The following is a 27,183-nucleotide window of genomic DNA, read 5'->3' as shown; positions in this document are numbered from 1 at the left end:
TGCCTATGTAGTCGAAGAATGAAGTTGCCCCCGATACACATGACTAGACTCCCACCCCAATGGCTCAGGTTAGGATTTGGGTGAGTGAAAAAAAATGATCCTAGCTATGTGCCTAAGGGCAACTTCTACCCAGAGCGATGGCACTACACTGCACAGCCAATGTCCTTTTTTAAAAAAATTTTTTTTCAGGCCATTAACACCCTCTGCTGTGTCCGTAGCCATGTATGATCGGGAGGTTTTTTTTCCTCCTCAGGGTGCCCTCTCTCTGAACACAGTGTTTTAAATTCCCACGGTAAGCTAGCTTGGCCTACTCTCTGTCCTGGGTTGTGTAAGCACTAAGCAGCACTATAGTTTTTCCTTAAACCGGCAAAAATAAACATCTGACTATCAGTGAGGCTTTGCTGCCTAGACTGGACTACTAGATCAGGCCTCCTGGCAGGCCTCTCCGTCACCATCCACTCTGGGCAGAGAAGTGACTGTCGTCGGGCCTGTATTTTTGTCTGTGTGTGACTGCCCTATACCTGACTGAGCTGGAGTCACATATCTGTCTGTGACGCCATGCCAGTTCCCTGTAATGACATACTTCCTGGTAGGCCACTCCAACTCTGGAGAGAGAAGTGGCAGTTATGTTGGCTCTATGGTTAAGTTTTCTTAGCAGACCAACCAGAGTCTCATCTGTCTGTGACGCTATCTCAGTCCCCTGTAATGCAGCACTTGGCCTGTGGGTCTGATAGCGCAAACACTGTAATATAATGCAGTATTAGGCATGACAAGTCACCTGTCATTGCCATGAGGTTATGTTTAGTATAGAAACTGTAGTTGAGACTGGTCAGCTGAGTTCTGGCTAGATAGGACAAGGACAGGAGCTTTTTTGTATTTGTATTTATTAGGATGTCCATCAGCAGCTACTCTTCCTGGGGTCCGAACGGGATACATGTTTGTTTTAATCCTAGATCATAAACAAAATAACACATCATAAACAAAACAACCCCATCATACAAGACATTATATTATTACTATATCCTCACACATCTACAACATAACATTTACAATACTACAATACAACAGTATTAAAGTATTACAGTGTGTGTGTGTGTGTGTGTAGAGTGCGTGTGTTAGAGTGTGTGTGTGTATGCGTGTGTGTGTTTGTGTGTGTCTCTTCACAGTCCACTTTGTGCCGTGAGGTGTTGTTTTATCTGTCAACTAATTACTACACACACACACACACACACACACACACTTAAACACTAATTAGCTCACATCTTCTCCAGCCTCAGCCAACCCTCTGTACATACTGTAACTGATAAATTCCTGTTCCTCAGTGTAAAAGTTATTCATTGGTCAGTCGCCTGATTTTTTTAAAAATGAGAAAGCGAGGACTTAGAGTCCCACACATCTGGGCTGGATTTCCTACACAGCGTCAACAACAGATAACGTCAGGTCATTTTTGTTTCCGTTTCAAGAGCCTGGACCTCATTAAGACGTTGTTTGAAAGTTCTCTCTAAGATTCCCTGAGTTGATGCAGGGTCTGGAAAACATGCTTTAAAAGGGGAGTGGGTTGTTTGGTTCTAACACCTCACACCCAGGGGATTCTGGGGGGCTTCAAGGTAGGACTGGACTTGACTGACTCTCAACCATCCACACAATCGTTATAAAACAAAGTTAATATTTTTCCCCTGAAGGAGAAGTTGTGGTGTACTGGAAAACAGTTTGTTAGTACCTTTATTTTTGCCAGCAAATTTACAACAGGACATTCTGGTTTTATAATCCTCATAGTGTCCTGAGGGACCACTATATTGTATAACTTGTATTGTTTAACTGTGAATTTCTCCATTTAGTTTCATAGTGCACTAATGGAGGAGTGGTGGAGGAGTGGAGTGGAAACCAGCAGTAAACAAGATAATGGAGATGTGTCAATTAATTTGACCCCTATGGTGCTTCTCAATAGTGTGACATCTTCCTCTCCTTGTCTCCTTATATTCATATATATCTTCATCTGCATAGATGTGAAAGAGCAGGACATGTGAAAGCAAAATCCTGGTTTATATGGCTTCCATATGTTTTTAGTTCAGAGTAGAAGAAGAGGAGAGGATGAGGAGGACACCTCAGACAATTTACTCCTGACATGTACAAATGACCTCGACTAACCGGTGCCCTCGCACATTGACTCGGTACCGGTACCCACTGTATATAGCCTCGCTACTGTTATTTTATTGTGCTACTTTTTATTTTATTTTTTACTTTATTTATTTATTTAGTAACAATTTTCTTAACTCTATTTCTTTAACTGCATTGTTGGTTACAGGCTTGTAAGTAAGCAGTTCACGGTAAGGTCTATACCTGTTGTATTCGGCGCATGTGACAAATACAATTTGGTTTGATTTGATAGGTTTGTGGATGGAGAGTGTGTGTGAGAGTCGAAGGGTAGTTACTTACTCTTTCCAGTGAGTCATCACCATCTCCATGGTAACCCACTCATTCAGTGTCAGTTCTCTGTCCAATATACACTGAAGAACAATTTAGGGCCAGAGAAATAAACACACTCTGTTAGAGTAATCCACTGTCAGGATTTAACTGAATGCTGTGTTTACTCTATACTCTCCAATGTCTCTGATGGATTTTAACCCCTACTTGAATGTTGGATTAAAAGTAAAATGGTATAAAAAAAATGGATCCCTTCCCCCGAGGTGCACTAGAACAGAATGATTTAGATGAGGGTACGTTAGCATATTTTCACTGTGTTTATTTCTGATGTCCACATGCAGAGAAACTTCTCTTTTTCAGATAACCAGTGCATTACTGGAAACATGTTTGAACGCTGTTTACAGCACTGTTTATTCTGTAACTGAGACACAAGCTAGGTAATATAAATAATCAATAAATGTGAAAAGACACAGCTGAAGTTGAGCGTAAACAGGCCTATTATTATTATCAAGGTTGAATTGTGTAATCTAAGTCATGTTTTGAAATGACGTCACTCTCTTCGTGTATTTGGGTTTTAACTAGATCTATGAAAACAGCAGAGGGTTTTAAAGTGCACGTGATGTCCCTCTCTCAGTCTCTTAATTTGCCCTCTCGCTCTCTTTTCCCCTTTCCCTCTCTTCTCTCTTCCTCCCTCCCTCTAACTCTCTCTCATACTCTGGTCCGCACAGAACCAACCCCTACCCACTGGGGACAGACGTCAGTTCAAAGTCTAGTTTTGATTTACATTTGCTTGAGTTGTCAACTAACGTGAATTCAGCGTGAAAACAACTAAACAATGTCATTGGATGTAGGTTAAAAGTTGGGTGAAAAAAATACAAAATTCCCCTTGTATTACTTTTTTCAAATACAATCAGCTTCCACGTTGATTCAATGTCATCACAGATGTTTTGGTTGAAATGACCGTTTTTGCCCAGTGGTTAGCCCCTACTTCATCACTGCTTGTGTTTGTGAGAGGTGTTGACATGTTGAAAGCACCGGGCTGTCTGTTTGAACGACCGGCACACAGCTCAGACACCCATGCATACCCCACAAGACATGCCACCAGAGGTCTCTTCACAGTCCCCAAGTCCAGAACAGACTATGTGAGGCGCACAGTACTACATAGAGCCATGACAACATGGAACTCTATTCCACATCAAGTAACTGATGCAAGCAGAAAAAATACACCTTATGGAACAGCGGGGACTGTAAAGCAACACAAACATAGGCACAGACACATGCATACACCCACATGATATCATACGCTCTATACACACACGTACGCATGGATTTTGTGTTGTAGATATGTGGTAGTGGAGTAGGGCCTTGAAGGCACACAGTGTGCTGTGAAATCTGTTATGAATGTATTGTAATGTTTTTTAAATGTATAACTGCCTTAATTTTGCTGGACCCCAGGAAGAGTAGCTGCTGCCTTGGCAGCAGCTAATGGGGATCCATAATAAATACAAATACAAATACCCCAGCACTTATAAAGATCAAAAAGGATTGGGTAGATTTAAGCAATATGGAGAGAGAAAAATCCATCAGCCTATTATTCAATCAAATGTATTTTATAAAGCCCTTTTTACATCAGCAGTTGTCACAAAGTGCTTTACAGATACCCCGCCTAAAACCCCAAAGAGCAAGCAATGCAGAGGCAGAAGCACAGTGGCTAGGAAACCACATTGCTAATGCCTATCCAATTCTGTAGGATCTATATGAAGTGAAGTGCTAGGAGTAGAGACCTCTCCCCCTCTATCGTCACACCCCTCCCCCCCACTCTCTCCCTCAACAAGAAAACATATGTGGACGTCATTGTTCAGTGAGTCGTTCCTCTGCTGCCACCGTGTGGTATGTTTTAATATTGCAGCATGGCAGTGATCTCATCCCATTCTTATTGCCTCAAATTGCATAAGGTCGGTGTAGTGAGAGTTCACCGAGTACACAAGCCAAGGAAAACCAAACAGTCAAACGTGGATTAATAACTCTTTACGGGAAAGACGCTTGAATAGAATATTGTTTATCGTCCAATGTCTTTCATTATGTCACTATGTCAATTTTATCTCTCATATCACACTGAGAGATGTTAAATCAAATCAAATTGTATTGGTCACATACACATGTTCAGATGTTATTGCGGGTGTAGCGAAATGCTTGTGTTTCTAGCTCCGACAGTGCAGTATATCTAACAAGTAATATCTAACAATTTCACAACATATCCCAATACACACAAATCTAAGTAAAGCAATGGAATTAAGAATATATAAATAAATATATGGACGAGCAATGTCAGAGCGGGAAAGACTAAGATACAGTAGAATAGTATAGAATACAGTATATACATTTGAGATGATGCAAGATATGTACACATTATTAAAGTGACTAGTGTTCCATTTATTGATTTTGTACATTTGCCCACTGACAAAGAAATGATCAGTCTATCATTTTAATGGTAGGTTTATTGAACAGTGAGAGACAGAATAACAACAACAAAAATCCAGAAAAACACATGTCAAAAATTGATTTGCATTTTAATGAGGGAAATAAGTATTTGACCCCCTCTCAATCAGAAAGAATTCTGGCTCCCAGGTGTCTTCTATACAGGTAACGAGCTGAGATTAGGAGCACACTCAAAGGGAGTGCTCCTAATCTCAGTTTGTTACCTGTATAAAAGACACCTGTCCACAGAAGCAATCAATCAATCAGATTCCAAACTCTCCACCATGGCCAAGACCAAAGAGCTCTCCAAGGATGTCAGGGACAAGATTGTAGACCTACACAAGGCTGGAATGGGCTACAAGACCATTGCCAAGCAGCTTGGTGAGAAGGTGACAACAGTTGGTGCGATTATTCGCAAATGGAAGAAACACAAAATAACTGTCAATCTCCCTCGGCCTGGAGCTCCATGCAAGATCTCACCTCTAGGAGTTGCAATGATCATGAGAATGGTGAGGAATCAGCCCAGAACTACACGGGAGGATCTTGTCAATGATCTCAAGGCAGCTGGGACCATAGTCACCAAGAAAACAATTGGTAACACACTACGCCGTGAAGGACTGAAATCCTGCAGCGCCCGCAAGGTCCCCCTGCTCAAGAAAGCGCATATACATGCCCGTCTGAAGTTTTCAATGAACATCTAAACGATTCAGAGAACTGGGTGAAAGTGTTGTGGTCAGATGAGACCAAAATGGAGCTCTTTGGCATCAACTCAACTCGCCGTGTTTGGAGGAGGAGGAATGCTGCCTATGACCCCAAGAACACCATCCCCACCGTCAAACATGGAGGTGGAAACATTATGCTTTGGGGGTGTTTTTCTGCTAAGGGGACAGGACAACTTCACCGCATCAAAGGGACGATGGACGGGGCCATGTACCGTCAAATCTTGGGTGAGAACCTCCTTCCCTCAGCCAGGCCATTGAAAATGGGTCGTGGATGGGTATTCCAGCATGACAATGACCCAAAACACACGGCCAAGGCAACAAAGGAGTGGCTCAAGAATAAGCACATTAAGGTCCTGGAGTGGCCTAGACAGTCTCCAGACCTTAATCCCATAGAAAATCTGTGTAGGGAGCTGAAGGTTCGAGTTGCCAAACGTCAGCCTCGAAACCTTAATGACTTGGAGAAGATCTGCAAAGAGGAGTGGGACAAAATCCCTCCTGAGATGTGTGCAAACCTGGTGGCCAACTACAAGCAATGTCTGACCTCTGTGATTGCCAACAAGGGTTTTGCCACCAAGTCATGTTTTGCAGAGAGGTCAAATACTTATTTCCCTCATTAAAATGCAAATCAATGTATAACATTTTTGACATGCGTTTTTCTGGATTTTTGTTGTTGTTATTCTGTCTCTCACTGTTCAAATAAACCTACCATTAAAATTATAGACTGATCATTTCTTTGTCAGTGGGCAAACGTACAAAATCAGCAGGGGATCAAATACTTTTTTCCCTCACTGTATATAGGCAGCAGCCTCTAATGTGCTAGTGAAGGCTATTTAACAGTCTGATGGCCTTGAGATAGAAGCTGTTTTTTAGTCTCTCGGTCCCAGCTTTGATGCACCTGTACTGACCTCCCCTTCTGGATGATAGCGGGGTGAACAGGCAGTGGCTCGGGTGGTTGTTGATCTTTTTGGCCATCGGGTGCTGTAGTTGTCCTGGAGGGCTGGTAGTTTACCCCTGGTGATGCGGTGGGCTGACCGTACCACCCTCTGGAGAGCCCTGTGGTTGCGGGCAGTGCAGTTGCCGTATCAGGCGGTGATACAGCCCCACAGGATGCTCTCAATTGTGCATCTGTAAAGGTTTGTGAGGGTTTTAGGTGCCAAGACAAATTTATTCAGCCTCCTGAGGTTGAAGAGGCGCTGTTGCGCCTTCTTCACCACATGGGTGGACCATTTCAGTTTGTCAGTGATGTGTACGCCGAGGAACTTGAAGCTTTTACCTTCTCCACTGTGGTCCCGTCAATGTGGATAGGGGATTGCTCCCTCTGCTGTTTCCTGAAGTCCACGATCACCTCCTTTGTTTTGTTGACGTTGAGTGAGAGGTTATTTTCCTGCCCCCACACTCCCAGAGCCTTCACCTCCTCCCTGTAGGCTGTCTCATCATTGTTGGTAATCAAGCCTACTACTGTTGTGTCCTCTGCAAACTTGATGATTGAGTTGGAGGCGTGCTTGGCCACACAGTCATGGGTGAACAGGGAGTACAGGAGGGGGCTGAGCACGCACCCTTGTGGGGCCCCAGTGTTGAGGATCAGCGAAGTGGAGGTGTTGTTTCCTACCTTCACCACCTGGCGGTGGCCCGCCATGAAGTCCAGTACCCAGTTGCACAGGGCGGGGTTCAGACCCAGAGCCTCTACCTTGATGAGCTTGGAGGGTACTATGGTGTTGAATGCTGAGCTATAGTCAATGAACAGCATTCTTACATAGGTATTCCTCTTGTCCAGATGGGATAGGGCAGTGTGCAGTGTGATGGCATCGTCTGTGGATCTATTGGGGCAGTAAGCAAATTGAAGTGGGTCTAGGGTGGCAGGTAAGGTGGAGGTGATATGATCATTGACTAGCACTTTACGATGACAGAAGTGAGTGCTACTGGGCGATAGTAATTTAGTTCAGTTACCTTTGCTTTCTTGGGTACAGGGACAATGGTGGCCATCTTTAAGCACGTGGGGACAGCAGACTATGATAGGGAGGGATTGAATATGTCCGTAAACACACCAGCCAGCTGGTCTGAGCATGCTCTCAGGACGCGGCTAGGGATGCCATCTGGTCCGGCAGTCTTGGGACGTCGGTGTCCGCGACGTGGCTGGTTTTCATTTGTAGTCCGTGATTGTCTGTAGACCCTGCCACATATGTCTCGTTGAATTGCGAGAATTGTTAGTGAGAGATATCAATATTGTACTATATATATATGCATTGTAACAGTGTAGCTCACGTACATGGTTCATTGTATCAATGACAGCTAGATTTTCCCGCTTGCAAGAACATGTAAACAAGTGTTTACTGTTCTTCCCCCCACCCTCTTGTCTTCTGACGTACTACACAGGGGCCCGCCCCTTCCCTGTCTCTCACGCAGCAGTTACGTATGAGCGTAAAAAATAGAAACTTCCAAGATGGCTGAGTCCGTAGGATCCATGCATTTAGCAGCTAATGGCAAAATAAATCCCCCAAAACCCTTGGTACCCAAAATACCGCCTGAGAGTCGACCACAGTCTTCCAACGATGTCTTCCCCCCACCGCCCAAGAAAGTCAGAATCGAGGAGAAAAGCTTGAAGCAAAAGAAATTGAACGGGGACGTAGTGTGCGCAGGGGAAAAACACAACGGGAAGCAGAGTTATGGAAGCCCAGCGAAATGGAGTTTCGGCCCGGCCAAGCCGAGCAACTCCACCTCGCCAGCTCCCGCACGAAAGATCTTCAAGATCAGCAACTTTCTTGCCTCTCCTTCGAAAGTGAAGAAACCGAAGGAGAAACGTCACAAGGAAAAAGAGAAGAGCGCTAAAACGCAGAGTTCACTCCTGGAGAAAGTGAGCCCTGCGAGTTGCCATACAAAGACGGAGAATGGTGATGTGAAGATGTTACGAGGTCAGTCTTCTGAATAACGGAATTCATGTAAAAAGTCATGAAAACTAGGTTTTAAATTACTAAGGCCAGCTGATAACATTAGTTACACAGGGCTACTGTACAGTAGGCCTACATAATGCCACTAGGCCCAGTTGTTTATATTACTACTGACTAATAGGCCTACAGTTGAGATGAAGTTGAACTTGAATGACGTGTTGATTGATCACTATCAATATGTTTGTTACTACATCATCTGTATTCAATTTCCATATTTAAGATCACACTGGCAAAGACGAGGAGAGAGAGAAGAAAAGGGAGAACGATAAAGAGAGGGACAGGGAGAAGAAGAACCACCAAGGGATGGTTGTGAATGATGATGGGAGGGAGAATGGCGAGGTGAAAACGCCACTGAAAGGTATGGGTGAGATAAAAGCTCTTCTTCATGGTGATTGCTTGGAGATTGATGCCATGTTTGTCATTCCCATGTCAGAGGTGTTCACACTGTTTTAGCTTCCCTCTCATAATAAATTGAGTCAATCTGTGAAGTAGCTAGGTAATTTACCAGGACTAGTGCCTTCAAGATGTATGCACATCTTATTTACACCTGTTGGCTTACATATCTTCTCTTCCTTGCAGAGTCAACAGAAAAGCCAAAATTCAACTCGGAGGACAAGCTCCACTTGAAAAAGCTAAAGAAGAAGAAGAAAAAGAAGCACAAAGACGGCGAGAGGGAAAGACGCAGCCGACCCAAGATGTACCACCGCTCCAGTCAGACTGTGTGTTCTGGTGTATTTGTGGACCTGCCGGACCTGCTCAACACACCAGACAGAAGTAACAACAGCACCAATAACAGTTTCTTCCAAACCTTCCCAAGTCCCCATCAGGATCCTTCCAGCACCACCACTAGTACTTCCGTGTCCACCTCTACGGCCTCCATGGTCAGGGAGAGGTTGGGGTACGGCTCCCCCCTCCACAGTGCCCCGTCCCTTGGCATGGCGGGGCTGGAGTTTGGCAGTCTGATCCACGTGGAACGGCAGGCCAACGGCGGGGCGTTGGTGGCCCATGCCTACACCCAGCAGCTGGCCTGTCTCTCCCCGGCTGAGATGCAGCGCTTCGCCCAGGAGTTTGTCACCCTCTCATTCAGCGAGGACCAAGCCGACGCGGCCCATTACGTCATGGGCATCATCCATGGAGCGGCCTCCTACCTACCAGACTTCCTGGACTACTTCTCCTACAAGTTCCCCAATGCGCCCGTCAAGATGGAAGTGCTAGGGAAGAAGGATATAGAGACCACCACCATGGCCAACTTCCACACTCAGGTCAGTGGATGGATGAGAGAGAATGCTTTATAATGCTGGTATAATGCTGTTGTGCTTTATAAGCATCCCAAAGAATCACCACCTCAGTACCAGCCACTTCCACACACTGCTGCTGATGTTGTGTATGTGTGACTTTGAAGTGCATGTTGTTTTTGTAGCCCGGCGTCTTCACGGGACTAGAATCTGTAGCCTCTCCATCTGGGCCATACCCATTTTGAGAAGGGACTCTTTGTCTGTTCATTTTGTTTACATTTAGGCTTTGTTATCTTTGCTCCAAAGTCGTTGGTGAATCTTTGACGCTCCATATGTTAGGTTATTGCCTGGAGGAGGGTTTGAACCAGCCTAAAATGACAAAACATATCAATCCCACCTCATTGATTTCCCACTGCGCCAAGGATATCGCTCATCAGTCGAGGTTGCGCAACCAAGAATGAATCATTTTAGCGAATTTGGGGGGCATTTTCTACCAAAAATGAACATACTCAATGACACCAACCCTGTAGCGAATCCCAACACGGCTGCTGTATTTACCCTAGAATTTGTTTTTTTATGCTTTATTTTCCTTACAGTAGAAAAGCAATGGGGTTCTTCCGACAATCCTCGCTCCTCTTACCCCGTAAATCTGTCATCATCTATAACTTTTGAATATGAAAACCCGTCAGGATTCGAACTTGTAGAAGGGTAAATAAATGTGTTAAGCCTAAACACCACAGGAGTTCCATATTGTTTATCCCAATTAAGAGAAAGGACTTACTCTATAAAGTGAATTAAGAGGAAGGGGAGAACACTGACTAATACATCAAATCACATTTTATTGGTCGCATACACATATTTAGCAGATGTTATTGCGGGTGTAGCGAAATGCTTGTGTTCCTAGCTCCAACAGTGTAGTAATCTCTAACAATTCACAACAGTACACACATCTAAAAGCAAAAGAATGGAATTAATAAATATATAAATATGAGGACGAGCAATGTCTGAGTCCGGTGTATAAATATGTGTGTGTGATGGGATGTATAGACAGTATGTGGATAGAATATTTAGTGTATATATGTAGAATACGTAGGATAGAATAATATATATATATACATTTACATTTTAGTCATTTAGCAGACGCTCTTATCCAGAGCGACTTACAGTTAGTGCATACATTTTTTTTATTTTATACTGGCCCCCCGTGGGAAACGAACCCACAACCCTGGCTTTGCAAACGCCATGCTCTACCAACTGAGCTACATCCCTGCCGGCCATTCCCTCCCCTACCCTGGACAACGCTGGGCCAATTGTGCGCCACCCCATGGGTCTCCCGGTCGCGGCCAGCTACGACAGAGCCTGGATTCGAACCAGGATCTCTAGTGGCACAGCTAGCACTGCGATGCAGTGCCTTAGACCACTGCGCCACTCGGGAGACTATACAGCAATGGTTTAATAGGATGGCATTGACTAGAATACAGTATATACATATGAAATGAGTAAAACGGTATGTAAACTCTTTATTAAAGTGACCAGTGATTCCATGTCTATGTACATAGGGCAGCAGCCTCTAAGGTGCAGGGTTGAGTAACCGGGTGGTAGCCGGCTAGTGACAGTGACTAAGTTCAGGGCAGGGTACTGGGTGGAGGCCGACCAGTGATGGCTGTTTAACAGTTTCATGGCCTTGAGATAGAAGCTGTTTTTCAGTCTCTCGGTCCCAGCTTTGATGCACCTGTACTGACCTCTCCTTCTGGATGATAGCGGGGTGAACAGGCCGTGGCTCGGATGGTTGATGTCGTTGATGATCCTTTTGGCCTTCCTGTGACATCGGGTGCTGTAGGTGTCCTGGAGGGCAGGCAGTGTGCCCCCCCCCCGGTGATGCGTTTATTCGTCATATACACAGGATACAGCGGGGTGTAAACGGTGCAATGAAATCCTTACTTGCAAGCTACCTCTCAACATAGCCCTTGATCATTCATGACTCTCAGTTCCATTACATTACACACGAGTAATTGGACAAAGGTGTCTTCTGTACGGGGGAGTTTTGTTAAGAGCCCCATCACTCGATCTGAACATCAACACACATCGCTTGCGATCCGGTTTTCGAAGCATAAGGACCTTATCTTCCATACCAGCGAGAAATAATTTTCTAAAAACTAAAGGTTAAATTGATATACACCTTAATATGGTTAGGGTTAGTGTTACCACAGGCCATATCTCCATGTTACAGCATGTGTTGACAGATATCAGGCGTAAGGCAGAGTCGACTACCTGTGCTAATTAGCTATCTACGTCTTTTAACATGCGTGTGCAAACAGAAGACTGATGCCACAAACGTGTTGTCACTGAAAAATACTGTCGGCTGCAACTGTGTTAAAACCGGTCAAAACAGTACGTTTTGTATTTTGCATTTGTGAAATTATTTTGATGTGATATGAAAGTAGAGGGATTTATGTTTCTAGAACCGTTCCACAATTGAGAATCGATTCACATTTAGATGGAATATTTGGCTGTTTTGGCTTCCAGTGCCAATTGGCCTCTAAACAGAACATGTAAGGTCCTTGGACTATAAGGAGTAACGTTAAGCTCCTTTAGTCCATTGTTGGGCTACCTCTCAACAGTGCAGTGAAATGTCAAAAACAAAAGTAACAAAGATAACACAATAAGGCAAGTGGTAAACAAATATTAAAAGGTATAAAAGTAGGAGTAAAACTAGCAGTAACGGTATGTAATATGAAATGTGCTATGTCAACAAGTAGATAAAGTGAGCAGTACAAATAAATAATAGCAGCAGTGATGTGAGTGTGCGTGCGTTATGGTGTGCATGCGTGTGTAAGGGCTGTAACTTTTGTGGAGCGATAGGTAACAACGCTTTGTGCGTGTCAAGTTGTCGATGTGTTCAGAGGGTCCCTGGTTTGAGCCTAGGTTGGTACAAGGAGAGGGATGGAAGCAGTACTGTTACAGAGAGTCAGTGGAAATGGTATCTTAAGGTGCAGGTGAACAGCAGGTTGTGCAGGTGGACAGCTAAGCTTTTTAACAGTCTTATGGCCTGGTGGTGGATGTTCCGGTACTGTCTGCCAGACAGAAGCGAAGAGAACAGGCCGTGGCTGAAGTCCTTGGTGATCTTCCTGGGGACGGTGCAGCTGCCTTTACAGGTGGTGATGCAGCCAGACAGGATTCTCTCAATCGTGCATCTGTAGAAGCTGGTGTCTTTCAGGACAAGGCTCCCATCTAGCAACTTGCTTTGGAAATAAGGGGGAAAGTTTGTATTGATGAGTATAAGATGTAAAGTGTCATCACAGTGAGCAGATTAGGTGTATAGATGGAACATTTAAATGAATAGTGTCTAACCTTTACCTAACATCTCAACTTGCTCAGCACATTAGAACACACACACATACATATAAACATGTTTATTAAATATCAACAGCTAGCTAGCCGCATAATTAATTTAAGTAATTTCAAACTATCTGAAGTTAACTAGCTGGGCAACAAAACTTAGGCCTACTATAAAATCACACTTTAGGATTTCAGCCTAGTATGGAAATATTGGGGCTGACATGATGAGACAAACTATTTTGACAACCTGTCAAAACATGCAGCTAGCTACTGTTACTGTAAATACTGTAGCTAGCTAGCTAAGTTGTTAGCCATGTACTAATGTGATGTAGCCTAATGCACTGATCTTACCTGCTAGTGATAGATATTCCAATCGAAACAGCAGGCAACTTCTGATTTCAGAAAAAGATAACATAAGCCGCGAAAGTTTTTAAACTTTACTGTTGGATGAAATGTTTATGGTAGAGTCAGAGAGGAGAGATGCTCCTCTTCTAGTTCCGGACACTTCCATAGCTCTGTTCTCATTGGTCAATTATTGGTAACTTCCTGGTTGCGCTGGCGTCTTGGATTGGTTGGCGAGTGCAATTTTTGGTTACTTCTTGGTTGTAGACGGCGATATGATTGGTTGTCACAACCAGAAATGTCCTTGACTCACTGTTGTCAGGGGTCCTCACTAGATGGATATTAAATACATGATTGGAGATGGAACATCTCAAGGATGACCCGAGCAGCTCATTCTCTTCTCTCCTCTGTTTGTGAAAGCTAGGCTATGCGTGACTTGTTGACTCTGCACTAGGTTTTGCTAGTGTGACTCCTTGACTCTTCTCTGAGTGTTTGTTTCCTTTCAGAATCTGCATTTATATTTCCCCTCGACCAGGAACTCTTACTCCTGTATCCTAGCAACCCTGTTTCCTTCCTCCCTGCAGATCGTTTGAAAGGTCTACTGCTCTCTCTGAGACGCCACGTGCTTGAACATTCAACAACGCTGAAGATGACAGGCAGTCACTTACTACTTGACTTGATTCCATCATGTGAACAAACACTGAAGGGTGTTGAAGGAATATTAGTGAGCTTCTGTTGCCATTAGTAACTGTGTGTATTGGGCCATGAGACAGACACCTGCTACTGCTAGATGTTGCTGATATTAATGGATTCTTGATGGATAGATAGTCAGCTTGTCTTGCGATATAATGTGTTATGGTGTTAACAGGCAATTTCTGCATGATGGGAAGAAGATGCTGAATCAGCCGAGTGACTGTATTTAGATTAAACTGCATCTTGTCAAAATGACAGTAACATTTCTCAACATCATGTAAAAGAAAAGTTGAAAAATGGAGTTGGTTGAATGTTTGTCTTCTTTGTCTGCCACCTGTCTGTTGGTAGATGTCTTTCTAGTCTTATTTACTATTTCAGCAGACGTGTATCTGATGCTAGTGTCTCTCTTGACTCCTACTTCCAGAGCACTAACCTGTCCATCATCTGTCCATTCACATCTCCCATTCTAACCTGTCTCCCCCCTGTGTCTCTGCCCCCAGGTGAAGCGTACCTACTCCCAGGGGACGTACCGTGCAGGGGCCATGCGGCAGGTCAGCCTGGTGGGGGCCGTGGACGAGGAGGTGGGAGACTACTTTCCCGAGTTCATCAACATGCTGGAGGAATCTCCCTTCCTTGAGGTGGGTGTAGAGTATAGGTCTTCTCGGATCCCAAAGTTGAGATCCGAACCGAATTGGATCCGTTAAATTCCTACCCGACCCCGACAGGATCCGGTAATAAAAAATACATCATTTATATCCGATTTGGATCCGAGGTGGACCAGATCAGACCCAAAACATGTCAGAGCTGAGAGAGAATCAGATCCAAATTGGGTCGGGTCTGTATCCGACCAAAATGGATCCTAAATATTTTTTTTAAATGCAGCTTTTTTGCCTCGCAAGACAGTGAAATTGTTTTGACTTGTCTGGCAGTGAACTTTAACCTGCATTTTCAGTTGTATCTAAAATAATTGATTTGTAGTCTACTGCTTAGTATTTTCATAACATCCCTATAGTTAGATGGAGAACATTATGAAGTTTTCAGAAATGTTTTCCTTATTTCTGTTGATCAAATATTTAAGTAGGATAAATGTTTTATGTGATGATCATCGCGTGCCAGAATGAGAGCAGCAAATAGTTCACTTTTGTCTGTAACCTAATAATATTCTATATGCCTATTATTTTACTGAGCAACATTACAATCTAGCCTATTTAACTGTTTTGATCAACATTGATTTAGACTAAAGGTAGGTTATAGTCTGTTTGACCAGCAAGCTTCAAATTCAAAATCAATTTTGAATAAGCTACGGAAGTATGGCGTTTCCCATGTCATTTCCAACTATTTAGATTTGTAGGTCTAGATTCGTTTTCCCGCTATGACAACACTATAATTGGATGTAGAATATTTAGAGTTTTTCAGAGATCTGTTCATTTGTTTCTGTTGACCACATTTTTAGATTAAGATTTTTGTGGTGATTTTAGGACGGTGAAAACACATTATGTGGTGAGTGCTGTGTGTTAGACATATTTTGGTAGGCTATTTCTATAACTCAGGTCTAATTCATTGTAATAAGCTAATATTTTTTGTTCTACATGAAATGTAGATATATCCTTTAGGCCTACAGAATTAGCCTATACAGCCTGAGATTGGTTTGGATGCGGGTTTGATAGAAGTGTAATCCACACCACCGCTTTGTAGGCCTCCCGTCCAGAGAGCTAATCAAATATTGGATAGAGAAGTTGTCTTGATATTTCTTATACCGATCCATGCCTTACACAATCAATAAATCGGCAGCCTTTCAACATTAGGCTACAATACTTTCTGCAGATAAGCCTATGGCTATCAGTCTACCGCACACACACACAGCCTGCACACACAACATGAGCAAATGAACTTGGTCAAACATTTTCTTTATTAAAGACTATCGGAAAGCATTTGTCGGTAACTGCATTATAGTATAACTCCTTTATTTTGAACAAAACCACGAAACTAGTGTATAAATTGAGTGAGTCATCTTTATGCTGACAAATATCACACTTGACTCGAGTGATTCAACATTAGTTGACAAACTGTTATTTTAAACAAAAAGACCCCCCCAAAATAGCAAAATAGCCTATAAATAGGCCACGCCTAAACTAATAAATTAGATAGCATAAATAAACAAGTAAATTGAATAAATAAAACTATTAAATTAAATAGCTCAGGTCTTGGAAATCTGGGCTACTTTTTTTCCCCTCTGTATGTGCATAAATTAGGTGAATACAAACAATTTGCCTGTCGGGTTTTTCCTTCCTGTGCTCTTTCATTCTGTTTCTTCTTCACATCTGCAAATAATGACTCAACGTTTCAGAAATTCACTTTATATAATCTAGGGGCGATCACTCTTTCCCACTGCGTCCTCCTGCTCTCCCACAACAAGTAGCCTGTTTTACCCCGCGTCACGTGGCTCATTTTCTTAAAGCCAATATGCCGTTTTGACACAATGATATTGACACATTGGGTTTGATGAAAGGGGACCCCCTGACAGTCATTTAAGAGAATAAAATGTAAATGTGTGACATTTGTGTTTGTTGTTTAGGAACTAAACTCTTCAAATATAATTTAGGATCCGGTCGGTATTTCACATATTTTCATACAGATCCGAGGTCCATGGCCACCGAGCGGGATCCGACCTGGGATCTGAGGGTTAACTACAAAATGTGGGATCCGACCCGGTCGGATCCCGGGTAACCGGGTTCGTGTAGATTCGTGAAGACCTCTAGTGTAGAGTGTGTGTGTGTGTGTCTGTGTGAGTGTTTTAGCGTAATTTCATCAGCACTGTGCTATTCTACTTTTGTTTATTTTCACATAAATGAAACTTTAACAACAGACATAAATATATAAAAGTAAATGAGCTGATGTGTAATTGTGTGTGGTCCCAGCGTACCCTGCCCTGGGGCACGTTCTCCAGCCTGCGCCTGCGGAGCCCCACAGAGAGTGACGACGGGCCCATCATGTGGGTCAGACCAGGGGAACAGATGATCCCTGTGGCTGACATGCCCAAGTCCCCCTACAAGAGAAAGAGGTGCGTTGTTTTGTTTGGCATGGTAGTTTGTCCACCGTAGTGAAAAGATTGCGTTAGGTCTAGGCTTGGTAGGGACAAGAACCAAGGCATGGTAGCAAGCCACCAACATGACATTAGACCTAATAGCTGACAACAATGAAGTAGTCTGAGGTATTTTAGGATTTTGTATCCTTATGCCACATCCTATGGCATTTTGTTGCTACTTTTAAGGTAAATTTACATTTCCCCCTGTTCCAGGTCGACCAATGAGATCAAGAACCTGCAGTACCTGCCGCGGGCTAGCGAGCCCAGGGAGATGCTGTTTGAGGACAGGACCAGAGCCCACGCCGACCACATCGGACAGGGCTTCGAGAGACAGACCACCGCAGCCGTGGGGGTGCTCAAGGCCGTGCGCTGCGGAGAGGGGTGGGTACACACCTGGCCTCTGTACCCCTGACCTAGTATACACACACACACCCCTTCCATATCTGTACACACCTGAGCTCCTCTTGCTGACAGTGTCTCTATCCCCCGTCTGTCCCTGTAGTGATGCTCCTGCCAGGATAACCAAAGATGTGGTGTGTTTCCACGCTGGAGATTTCCCTGAAGTGGTCCAGAGGCTCCAGCTAGACCTGTACGAACCACCCCTCTCACAGGTACGTCTGAGATCAATGGATTCTACATGGACCATTAGAACAGATTATTAACCAATGATTGTGTGTCAATGGTGGCTTTAACCAACATAATAATCTCCTTTCTTTCCCTCCTCCCTTTCTGCTCTCTTCTCTTCCCCCCCTTCCCTCCCATTCTCCTCCTTCCACTCTCCCCCTCTCCCTCCGTAGTGTGTGCAGTGGATAGACGATGCCAAGCTGAACCAGCTGAGGAGAGAGGGCATCCGCTACGCCCGTATCCAGCTCTACCATGACGACATCTACTTCATCCCCAGGGGAGTGGTGCATCAGTTCAAGACTGTGTCTGCTGTCTGCAGCCTGGCCTGGCACATCCGCCTCAGACAATACCACCTGGACCAAGAGAGGGAGGAAGAGAGCTGTACTTCTACACAGGCAGCAGGTCAAGTCATAGAGGAAGAAACGGAGGAAAGTGAGGAGGAGGGAGGGAAAGAGGACACTCCTACGCAGACGCAGGTAAAGACTGAGGAAAAGGAGGAGGCAGGGGGAAGGACGCCTGTACAGGAGCCGCCACCAGTTTGCAAGGAGGAAGACGACACGGAGGAGGAGGGAGGGGAGAGAGGAGGCTGCACATCTACACTGGCATTCCCTTTGGTCAAGGAGGAGAGGAAGGAAGGAAACGCAGTCACAGAGACACTACTGGAAGTCAAGAAAAGAAAGGAGGATGACGAGCATCACAAGATAGAAGAGAGGGAGAGAAAAAGAGCAAGAGATGGCAGTACACCCACGCAGATGCCACCACAAGTGCAGATGGAGGGAGATAGTGAACTCTCAAAGGCGTCACAGCAGACTGGCATAGAGAGAGAGGAGGAAGGAAGACATCAGAAGACACCTCCACAAGCCCAGAAAGAAAGAGAGAGGCTAATAGATGGTAGCACAGCCACACAAACACCTCCACAAGCCCAGAAAGAGAAGGACAAAGGGAAGGGGAAAGATTTGGAGAAAGATGAAAAAGAGAGGGAAAAGGAGAAAGTGGAGAGGGTGAAAGAGAAGAAGGAGAGGGGGAAAGAGAAAGAGGAGCGGGTGAAAGAGAAAGAGGAGCGGGTGAAAGAGAAGAAAGAGAGGGTGAAAGATAAAGACAGAGAAAGGGAGAGAGGGAAAGATAAGGAGAAGGATAGAGTGAAGGAGAAAGAGAAGGGGAAAGATGAGAGTGTGATGGAAAGCACCACACAAGCAGAGATGTCTCCACCCATTAGGAAAAAGGAGGATGAGGAGAGGGCAAAAGAGGAGAGGAAATACATCCATCCATCCCAACACGCCCAGAGGGAGGAGAAGGGAGTGAGGGAGACAGACATGGCCTCAAAGACACAGCCTCAAATCAAGAAGGAACGAGACAGGGACAGAGGTGGTAGTGGTACACAGACACACACACGGCAAGAGAGAGAGGAGGGCAGAGAGAGCAGCACATACAGACACAAACCCTCACATGGAAAGAAGGACCGAAACGGGTATAGAGAGGGGAAAGAGGGTAACCCATCCACCCACCCCAATCCAGGGAGAGAGGAGGATGGGAAGGTTCTCATTCCTAGACACACACCCTCTCATGTGAAGGAGGGAAAGAAAGATAGAGAGGTCAACCATAAGGACGAGAGGAAGAAACCGCCCCCTGCCCCTAGCTGCCCCCCCTCGTACCATAAACCCCCACGGACACTCGTAACCTTTGACCTCTTTAAGCCTATGGATGCACTCCAAGCCCCGCCCCTCTCCCTGGCAGACAGGTCTCACCACCACAGTGACTGTCGAGGTGCTCGCTCCAAGTCTGAGAGTCGGACACTAGCGCCCTCTAAAGGACCAAAAGTAAAGGACACAACACACACCAAACCTGCAGTTCCTCTCCAGGACACACGGCCGCATCACTCCCTAAAACACCCCCTGAAACCACACACCACACACCCACAGCATAAAGACTTTTTATTATGAATGTGTAGTTCTCTCTCTACTGTATAACTTACTTAGCCTGCTCACAGATCTGTTGCTGCTTCAGCCATACCATAATTGTCATGCCATAGTACATATACAGAGGAGTTGAATTGGCTAAAGCATATACAGATCTGGGACCAGACTACAACTTACTATAAGGCCCTGTTTGGAACTTTGAAAATGCATCCTTTCTTCCTTCCTCCATTCCTTGAAGTAATCACTGGTCTAATACAGTTGGATGGGTATAATCTAGCCCAACAATGGACTAAAGGAGCTTAGTTACTCCTTATAGTCCAAGGACCTTACATGTTCTGTTTAGAGGCAAACTGGCTCTGGCAGCCAAAACAGCCAAATACTCAATCTAAACGTGAATTGATCCTCAATTGCGGTACGGTTCTAGAAACATAAAGCCCTCTACTTTCATATCATATCAAAATAATTTCACAAATGCAAAATATACACTGACTGTAGACTGTTTTAACACAGTTACAGCTGACAGTGTTTTTCAGTGATAACACGTTTGTGGCGTCGGTCTTCCATTTATACACAGGTGTTTGCAGATAACTAATTAGCGCAGGTACACGTCTGTCTTCCGTTTGTTTTCCGTAAACAAGTGCTGTAACATGGAGATATGGCCGTGTGGGAACCCTCATCTTATTTAGGTGTGTAGTAACTTAGCATTTTTATTTTGTGCTGATATGAAAGATGTGTTCTTTATGTTTCCAAAACCATACCGCAAGCGAAGCATTTTAACGTTCAGAACGAGCCTCGGGGCTCTTAAAACTGCCCCGGCCAGAAGATACTATCGTGAATAGGCGCTACGGTAGTTAGTCTATGAATGGGTGACACAATCACAAGTGTTACACCACATAGTTCACACCAACACAGTCATGTCAGCATCAGATCAGGGATCTCTCTGAGGAAGGATGCATTTCTTAGCATCTGAAGAGGGCTGAAGAAGGAATGTACGCTAAGTAGCTCACTTCACGTTTGTTAGTGAATCTACGTAGGTTCTTTATATGAAAACCATTGTGTGACCCGTGCGTTAGTGCCTGTGCACTACTTAGCTACACTATGTTCTTAAAGCACCTACTCTAGGTACCCTACGGCTCAGTCCCAAAACAGCTCCTTTGTCTTCTCCTAGCCTTTCCCTCTTTGAAGTTTGCCGATCTGAAGGGACTGGTTAGGTGTACATAGGCAATATGTTTCCCCATCTAGATTCAATTCCAAATAGACTCCTACCCCCAACCCTTGATGTCTACACTAGACTATACTGAAGTGGTTAGTAGGGGATAGGGGTCTATTTGGAATTTAGGACTAGCCTTCCTGTATGCTGTGGGGAGCTTATACTATATTGCTTATACCTATCCAGTCACTTTAGGTTTGCCAACACTGAAGGGCTCAGAGCTAGGGGTTGTTTTTGGACCAGTCTTACATGTATGATTCAACACAGGACTGTAAATGATACGTACCTAATCTGTACGGTATAATGTACTAGTACTGATGTGAGAAAATGTATACATAAATGCATATATTTTTTGTAAGACAAGTTTTATTTTCCATAGAACTTATTTATATAATTTTCTGTCTGTTTTTATTTCAGATGTATGTGAGAAACTCTGTTGTAAATACCTTTTATTTCCTAAGATTATGACTTGGTAGTGTGATTTATACTCTGACCAGAACCTTTCAATAAAAGGTTCCTAATATTACAATGGGCTCTTCATTGTCCTCATTCTAAATAAAGGTCTGGATTCAATCTGTATGGCATCGCGGTGATTCAGCACGATTGAAATTTAAAGGCAATGTTCGAAAACAGCATTCACGGTAAATACTGCATATGTCAGCTCAATCGCAAATTACATTTTAATTTTAATTGTGCTGAATACAGATTGAAACCATCTGTAAGTTAAACTGAATTGACCCAAACTCCGATCACACACACTGACAAACCACCAATCATCCAAATAATGTAGTTATAATTACTTTTATTTACATAATGCATGTCTCACTTGGGACATAAATAATACCAGGCACACCACACATTACATTTTATTACAGAATCTTCCACAGTGCTACTGCCATATGAATATATACATTTGAAGTGGAACTCTCAACACATACCATGGGCCCTACAGACAAAGCCATGACTGAGAACATCCCACATCCCCTTCAGTGTCTGCAGATCTGAGGGAACCTGATAGGTGTAAGCCTGCCGACACAATGGGATTTTGTGTCCGAGAATTTCGGATGGAGACAATGCTTTTTCAATGGGTGCCGGATGAATGACAACGGATTATGATTCTCTGACAAAAAAACGCAGTCTTTTGACAGACAAACTCATCCGAAAAGAGTTGACTTGATATGTACTTTTGACAATGATATACACTCAGTGGCAAGTTTATTACGTACATCCATCTCGTACCAGGTCGGACCCCCCTTGCCTCCAGAACAGCCTGAATTCTTCGGGGCATGGATTCTACAAGGTGTCGGAAACATTCCACAGTGACGTTGGTCCATGCTGACGCAGTTGCTGCGGATTGGACGGTGGTATATTCATGCTGCGAACAGCCCGTTCCATCTCATCCCAAAGATGCTCTATTGGGTTTGGTCAGAAACAATGTTCAGATACGGACCAAGCAATGTTTTTCCACTCAATTGTCCAGTGTTGGTGATCGCGTGCCCACTGGAGCCGCTTCTTCTTGTTTCTAGCTGATAGGAGTGGAACCCAGTGTGGTCATCTGCTGCAATAGCCCATTCGTGACAAGGATCGACGAGTTGTGCATTCCGAGATGCCGTACTGCACACCACTGTTGCACTGTGCTGTTATGTCTGTTTGTAGCACAATTCTTGCCATTCTCCTTTGACCTCTCATCAATGAGCTGTTTTCGCCCTCAGGACTGCCGCTGACTGGATGTTTTTTGTTTGTCGCAACATTCTCGGTAAACCCTAGACACTGTCGTGCGTGAAAAGCCCTGAAGGGCAGACGTTTCTGAGATACTGGATCTGGCGCGCACGGCACCGATGATCATACCACGCTCAATGTCGCTTAGGTCACTTGTTTTCCCATTCTAACGTTCAATCGAACAGTAACGGGATGCCTGTCTGCCTGCTTTATATAACAAGCCATGGCCACGTGACTCACTGTCTGTAGGAGCGATCCATTTTCGTGAACAGGGTGGTGTACCTAATAAACTGGCCACTGAGTTAACATCATATACGATTTCATCCGTGTTCACGCGTCTGAGTGTGGCTGTAGCTTAACGGTGGCTGTAGCTTAACGGATAGAAAATAAGGGAAGGTTCTAAAGGTTTTTGTTAGACCTGGCACACCCCAGCCAGAGACAGGCCCTTTGTACAGTGTTTCTCAATCCATTCCTGTGAGACTCTAAAAGGATGCACATTTTGGTTCTAACCCAGGTCCAATCATTAGCCTTATTCAGCTAATATGGGTTGATGATTACTTGCTTAGTAGAATCAGGTGTGTTAGTGCTTGACTAGAGCACAGCAAAAATACACGCACCCTCCTGGGTGTGCCACAAGACTAGATTGAGAAACTCTGCCGTAGCAAACAAAATATCACAGAAGACAACATGGGAGTTATTATAGCACTTTCTAACCCTGATGCCCTGGCTGCCAGTAGCAGAAACAGTACGAGTCCTGTCCCTGATACACCAATGAGCTGACCTCTTACACAACACCCCGGAGGGCAGGTAATCCCTCCCTCTGTCCTCTCTGGGGTGGGTCAGGTTACCAGTTATGTAATTATTTTTATATCAGACTCAGAGCCATGTTCCAACACTTATAGAATGTACACTTAATTTCTCCCTTTGAAGTAGTCACTAATCTGCATGTGATTGGATAAATTAAAGATGGGATATACTGCTGTATAATTAGTCATACTGCTTTCACCAATCCAACCCAGTCAGATATTTGATAACTTCAGCAAAGTTGAGGAATTGTATATATTTAATTATTTATATGTGTGTTTCTCTGTGGTCTCCACGGAAAAACCGATCCCTACCACTTCAAAGAAACATAATCAATGTTCACATATAAACCCATTGGACCCAACTGTCCCAGTTATCTGAGAGTAACAAAGGCACATGCACAGATCAGTCAGTCTATCAGGAGATCCAGTCTGCTTATGAATACCCTGAATTCTCAACCAGAGACCATCATGGCAAAGACCAACATGGCTGCAACGTTGCTTGCTGTATCACTAGGGCGAAATAAAGATTAGATTTGGAAGCAGCATAAACCCTTAAAATATATTGCCATATCACTACTCTCTCCTCCCTGCATTGTCTCTTGTAGTGGTCTTTACATCCTGTACTAGTGGGAGTAAACTAAATCAATTCCCTTTTCCATCTCCCCATTCTTTCAGTCTCTGCTGTAGTGAAAATAAACAATTTTTCATCTCCAGTGGATTACAATAATCTCCCATTCACCTCCCCTACAGACTAACTTGCAGTCTTTATATCCTAGACGGAGTAATAAAATCAATCTCCATCTCCATCCTCTCACTCTCTGCGGTAGTGAAAGACATTGTAGCCCAGCTCCACCATGGCCCCGACCAGTAGGGCCCAGAGGGGGACACACACCACACTGAGCGAGATCTCCATCAGCCTCTCCAGCCGGGCGCACAGCGTCAGACAGAAGCCCAGCTTCAGCAGCATGGCCACTAGGTACCACACCCTCCGTCGCAGGTTCTGCTGGCCGTCACGCAGGTCATAGCCGGGCTTGCACCGACCCGCCATCTTCACCACCAGCATGAGGATGAGGATTGTGTCAAAAATCCATACAGGGAGGAAGATGAGGAACCAGTTCCAGGGGATCTTGGAGTCCAGTTTGAGGACCAGCATGATGAGGAAGATGAGGGAGAATATCCAGGTTAGGAGGACTCTCTGGGCCAGAGACATTCTCATTTAAGGGATGGGGGTGGTGGCCTGGAGGGGGAACGTTAACACCGTGGCACTGGCCGGTCAAGAGTGAGACGAGCCTGAAGATAGGAGAAACATACATGAGTGACACACACACACACCTAACTAGGATGTGAGACAATACTAGCTAACATGCCAGATTGTACTGGTTGTGGTAGGATGGCATAGCAATGTCTTCCTGGCAATGTTTATTTTGTGTGGGGTGGGGGCATGCTAAACGTATAGGAGCATGCTGTAGGTAGCTAGCTAGCTAATGTTAACTACTGTAGTTAACTAACTCTTCAACGTGCAGTCTGAGTCTGCAAGCACACTAACGCCATGATCAGATTATCTAGCTTGCGTTGGATCCATTACGATTCACATTTAGTCAAATAAATGCATGACAACAATATTGGTTAGCGAATAAAGCATTAGTTTAGCAGCTACAGTTAGCTAGCTAGCTAAATCTAGCCGAACTCACATATGGCCAGCCAACATTCTCCTTACCTGGATCGGAGGATTTGTCACCTAAGTATCTTTAAAAATCCATATCATAGACAATGTTGTGTTTTTTATTGCACTTTCGTTACGATAAAAACGATTTAAAAGTGGCTAGAGTATTTTCGAATGTTTATCTTCCGGTTGTTGTTAGTCGAAGAAAAGAATGTGACCCTCCCATTATCCACTAGGATTGGCCATTCTCCCATCCTCCCATTATCCACTAGGATTGGCCATTCTCTGTCAATCATACAAAACAGCCCTTCTTCTTCTTCGATTAGGTTTAAGGGCGGTTGGCATCCAATTTGTTGCATTACCGCCACCAACTAGACTGGTGTACAACTCCCTTATATTTTGCTTGAAAAATAAAATAAAGAAATACCCTACCATCTAACACTACACTCACAAATTCAAAATTATTATTAATAATTAACACCAACCCACTCCACTATTTAAATATATTCATTCCTACCTCATGCCCTCAACCTGAGATGATGGAACATCACCAATTAACACTCCCTGTAACTCTTCTGATGTTAAGTCTCGCACACCCAAATACCTCTCTGTAGCTGCCACCACAACCTCCATTTTCTTAGACTTACGTTCCATCTCTGCAGTACAATTAATAGCCATTGCTATAAATGCTAAAAATCCAATCTTGCTGAAACATATATCACTTGTTGTCCTATCCCTCTGCATTGGTACATCTCTACTACTCTCACCACTCCCCCCCCCCTTGACCCATCTTCCTCTACTTTCTTCACTGCCTCAGCATATGACAACTTCTTCACTACTCTTACCCTGGAAACCTCAACCTGCCTCTCTCGCACAGGACATTTCTGATCCCCAGCCCCATGGGCACCCCTACAATTAGCACATATCACTACTTTCCCCAATGCTACACATTCCTTTGTCTCATGCCCTTCTGCACACTTCTCACACCTCGGAACCTCCCTCCTACACACTGCTGCCACATGCCCATAAGTTTGACACCTGTAACATCGTAATGTATTCGGCATATAAGCTCGTACAGGATAACTTATATACCCTAACTTCACTTTATCAGGCAAAGACTCAACTTCAAAACTCAAAAGAACAGACAGTGACTCCTCTGTTTCCCCTCTCTCGCCCCCCTGTTTGTGTCGCACCAAACGACGAGCATCACAAACACCGGGAATCTTCCCCTTCAGTTGGTCAACTTTTACATTTACTGCTACCCCAGTAATCACTCCTTTCAATGGCGCCCTTTTCTTGAGAGCGAAACAATTCCCCATTCTTTCCCCCATTTGTCTAAATCTGAGCGCCTTCTCCCTCTGACCAACAGAAACACAAACAATTATCACTAGAACACTTCTGGTACCCTCACCGATACCACTTTACCCAACACTTTTTTCACCCATCTTGAAACCACAAATGGATCAGCCAAAAGCAAGGCTCCACTTTTTTCAAAAACTTCACTCCTACTGACAGACTCATCTTCAACCTGACCCTCTGTGCAATCCTTGGGCACCGAGTACTTCACCACACCTTCCACCTCCGATACTTCACCCTCATTCACTTCAATTTCTCCTCCTGTCTTCAGCTCACGTTGCTTACATTTCCTACCATTCTTCTATAACAAACCTTCTCCCTTTTTCCGCCATTTTTAACAAACTCAGGCTCACAGTCTTCCTCCCTCTCTCTCCTAGACCTCCTCTGCCTCTCTTCTTCCCTCCATTCCTCCTCTGTCATCCAGGTATACGTTTCCTTATGATAATACTGCACTCCTCAAGGGACTCCATTTACCGTCCTACTCTCCCTTTCTACACTTATTCATAGCGCTTTTGATAAAATATGAGCAATAAACTTCCCAAAACAGCCCTCTGATTGAAGGAAAATAAATATGTGAAACCGAGCATTACCGTAAAGTTCACAAAAGGTGTCCATATTTGTTCAGC

At 44.2% G+C, this 27,183-nt stretch overlaps 2 protein-coding genes across 2 annotated transcripts; one reads left to right on the top strand and one right to left on the bottom strand.

The window, feature by feature from the left end:
• Positions 1-8,028: 8,028 nt before the first annotated feature.
• On the top strand, positions 8,029-21,536 carry LOC311137218 (lysine-specific demethylase RSBN1L-like). The gene is made up of 8 exons (XM_084171587.1): positions 8,029-8,533; positions 8,790-8,927; positions 9,149-9,831; positions 14,679-14,816; positions 17,097-17,239; positions 17,477-17,644; positions 17,766-17,874; positions 18,061-21,536. The coding sequence occupies exons 1-8, from the start codon at positions 8,065-8,067 to the stop codon at positions 19,825-19,827; spliced, it is 3,615 nt and encodes a 1,204-aa protein (XP_084027713.1). The 5' UTR covers positions 8,029-8,064; the 3' UTR covers positions 19,828-21,536.
• A 2,243-nt stretch (positions 21,537-23,779) lies between these two features.
• Positions 23,780-25,406, bottom strand: tmem60 (transmembrane protein 60). The gene is made up of 2 exons (XM_084171066.1): positions 25,256-25,406; positions 23,780-24,828 (listed from the first exon to the last, which is right to left on the bottom strand). Exon 2 carries the CDS (start codon positions 24,752-24,754, stop codon positions 24,350-24,352), a length of 405 nt encoding a protein of 134 aa, XP_084027192.1. The 5' UTR covers positions 24,755-24,828; positions 25,256-25,406; the 3' UTR covers positions 23,780-24,349.
• Positions 25,407-27,183: the final 1,777 nt, after the last annotated feature.

Source organism: Coregonus lavaretus (assembly GCF_964263955.1).
Source record: "Coregonus lavaretus genome assembly, chromosome: 11".
NCBI lineage: Eukaryota > Metazoa > Chordata > Actinopteri > Salmoniformes > Salmonidae > Coregonus > Coregonus lavaretus.
This window is presented reverse-complemented; position numbering and strand designations above follow the sequence as displayed.

Coding starts and splice junctions, on each gene's coding strand:
- LOC311137218 (XM_084171587.1), top strand. CDS start 8,065: ATGGCTGAGTCCGTAGGATCCATGCATTTAGCAGCTAATGGCAAAATA. Junction 8,928..9,148: donor GGTGAAAACGCCACTGAAAG/GTATGGGTGAGA, acceptor TCTTCCTTGCAG/AGTCAACAGAAAAGCCAAAA. Junction 14,817..17,096: donor AGGAATCTCCCTTCCTTGAG/GTGGGTGTAGAG, acceptor GTGTGGTCCCAG/CGTACCCTGCCCTGGGGCAC.
- tmem60 (XM_084171066.1), bottom strand. CDS start 24,754: ATGAGAATGTCTCTGGCCCAGAGAGTCCTCCTAACCTGGATATTCTCC.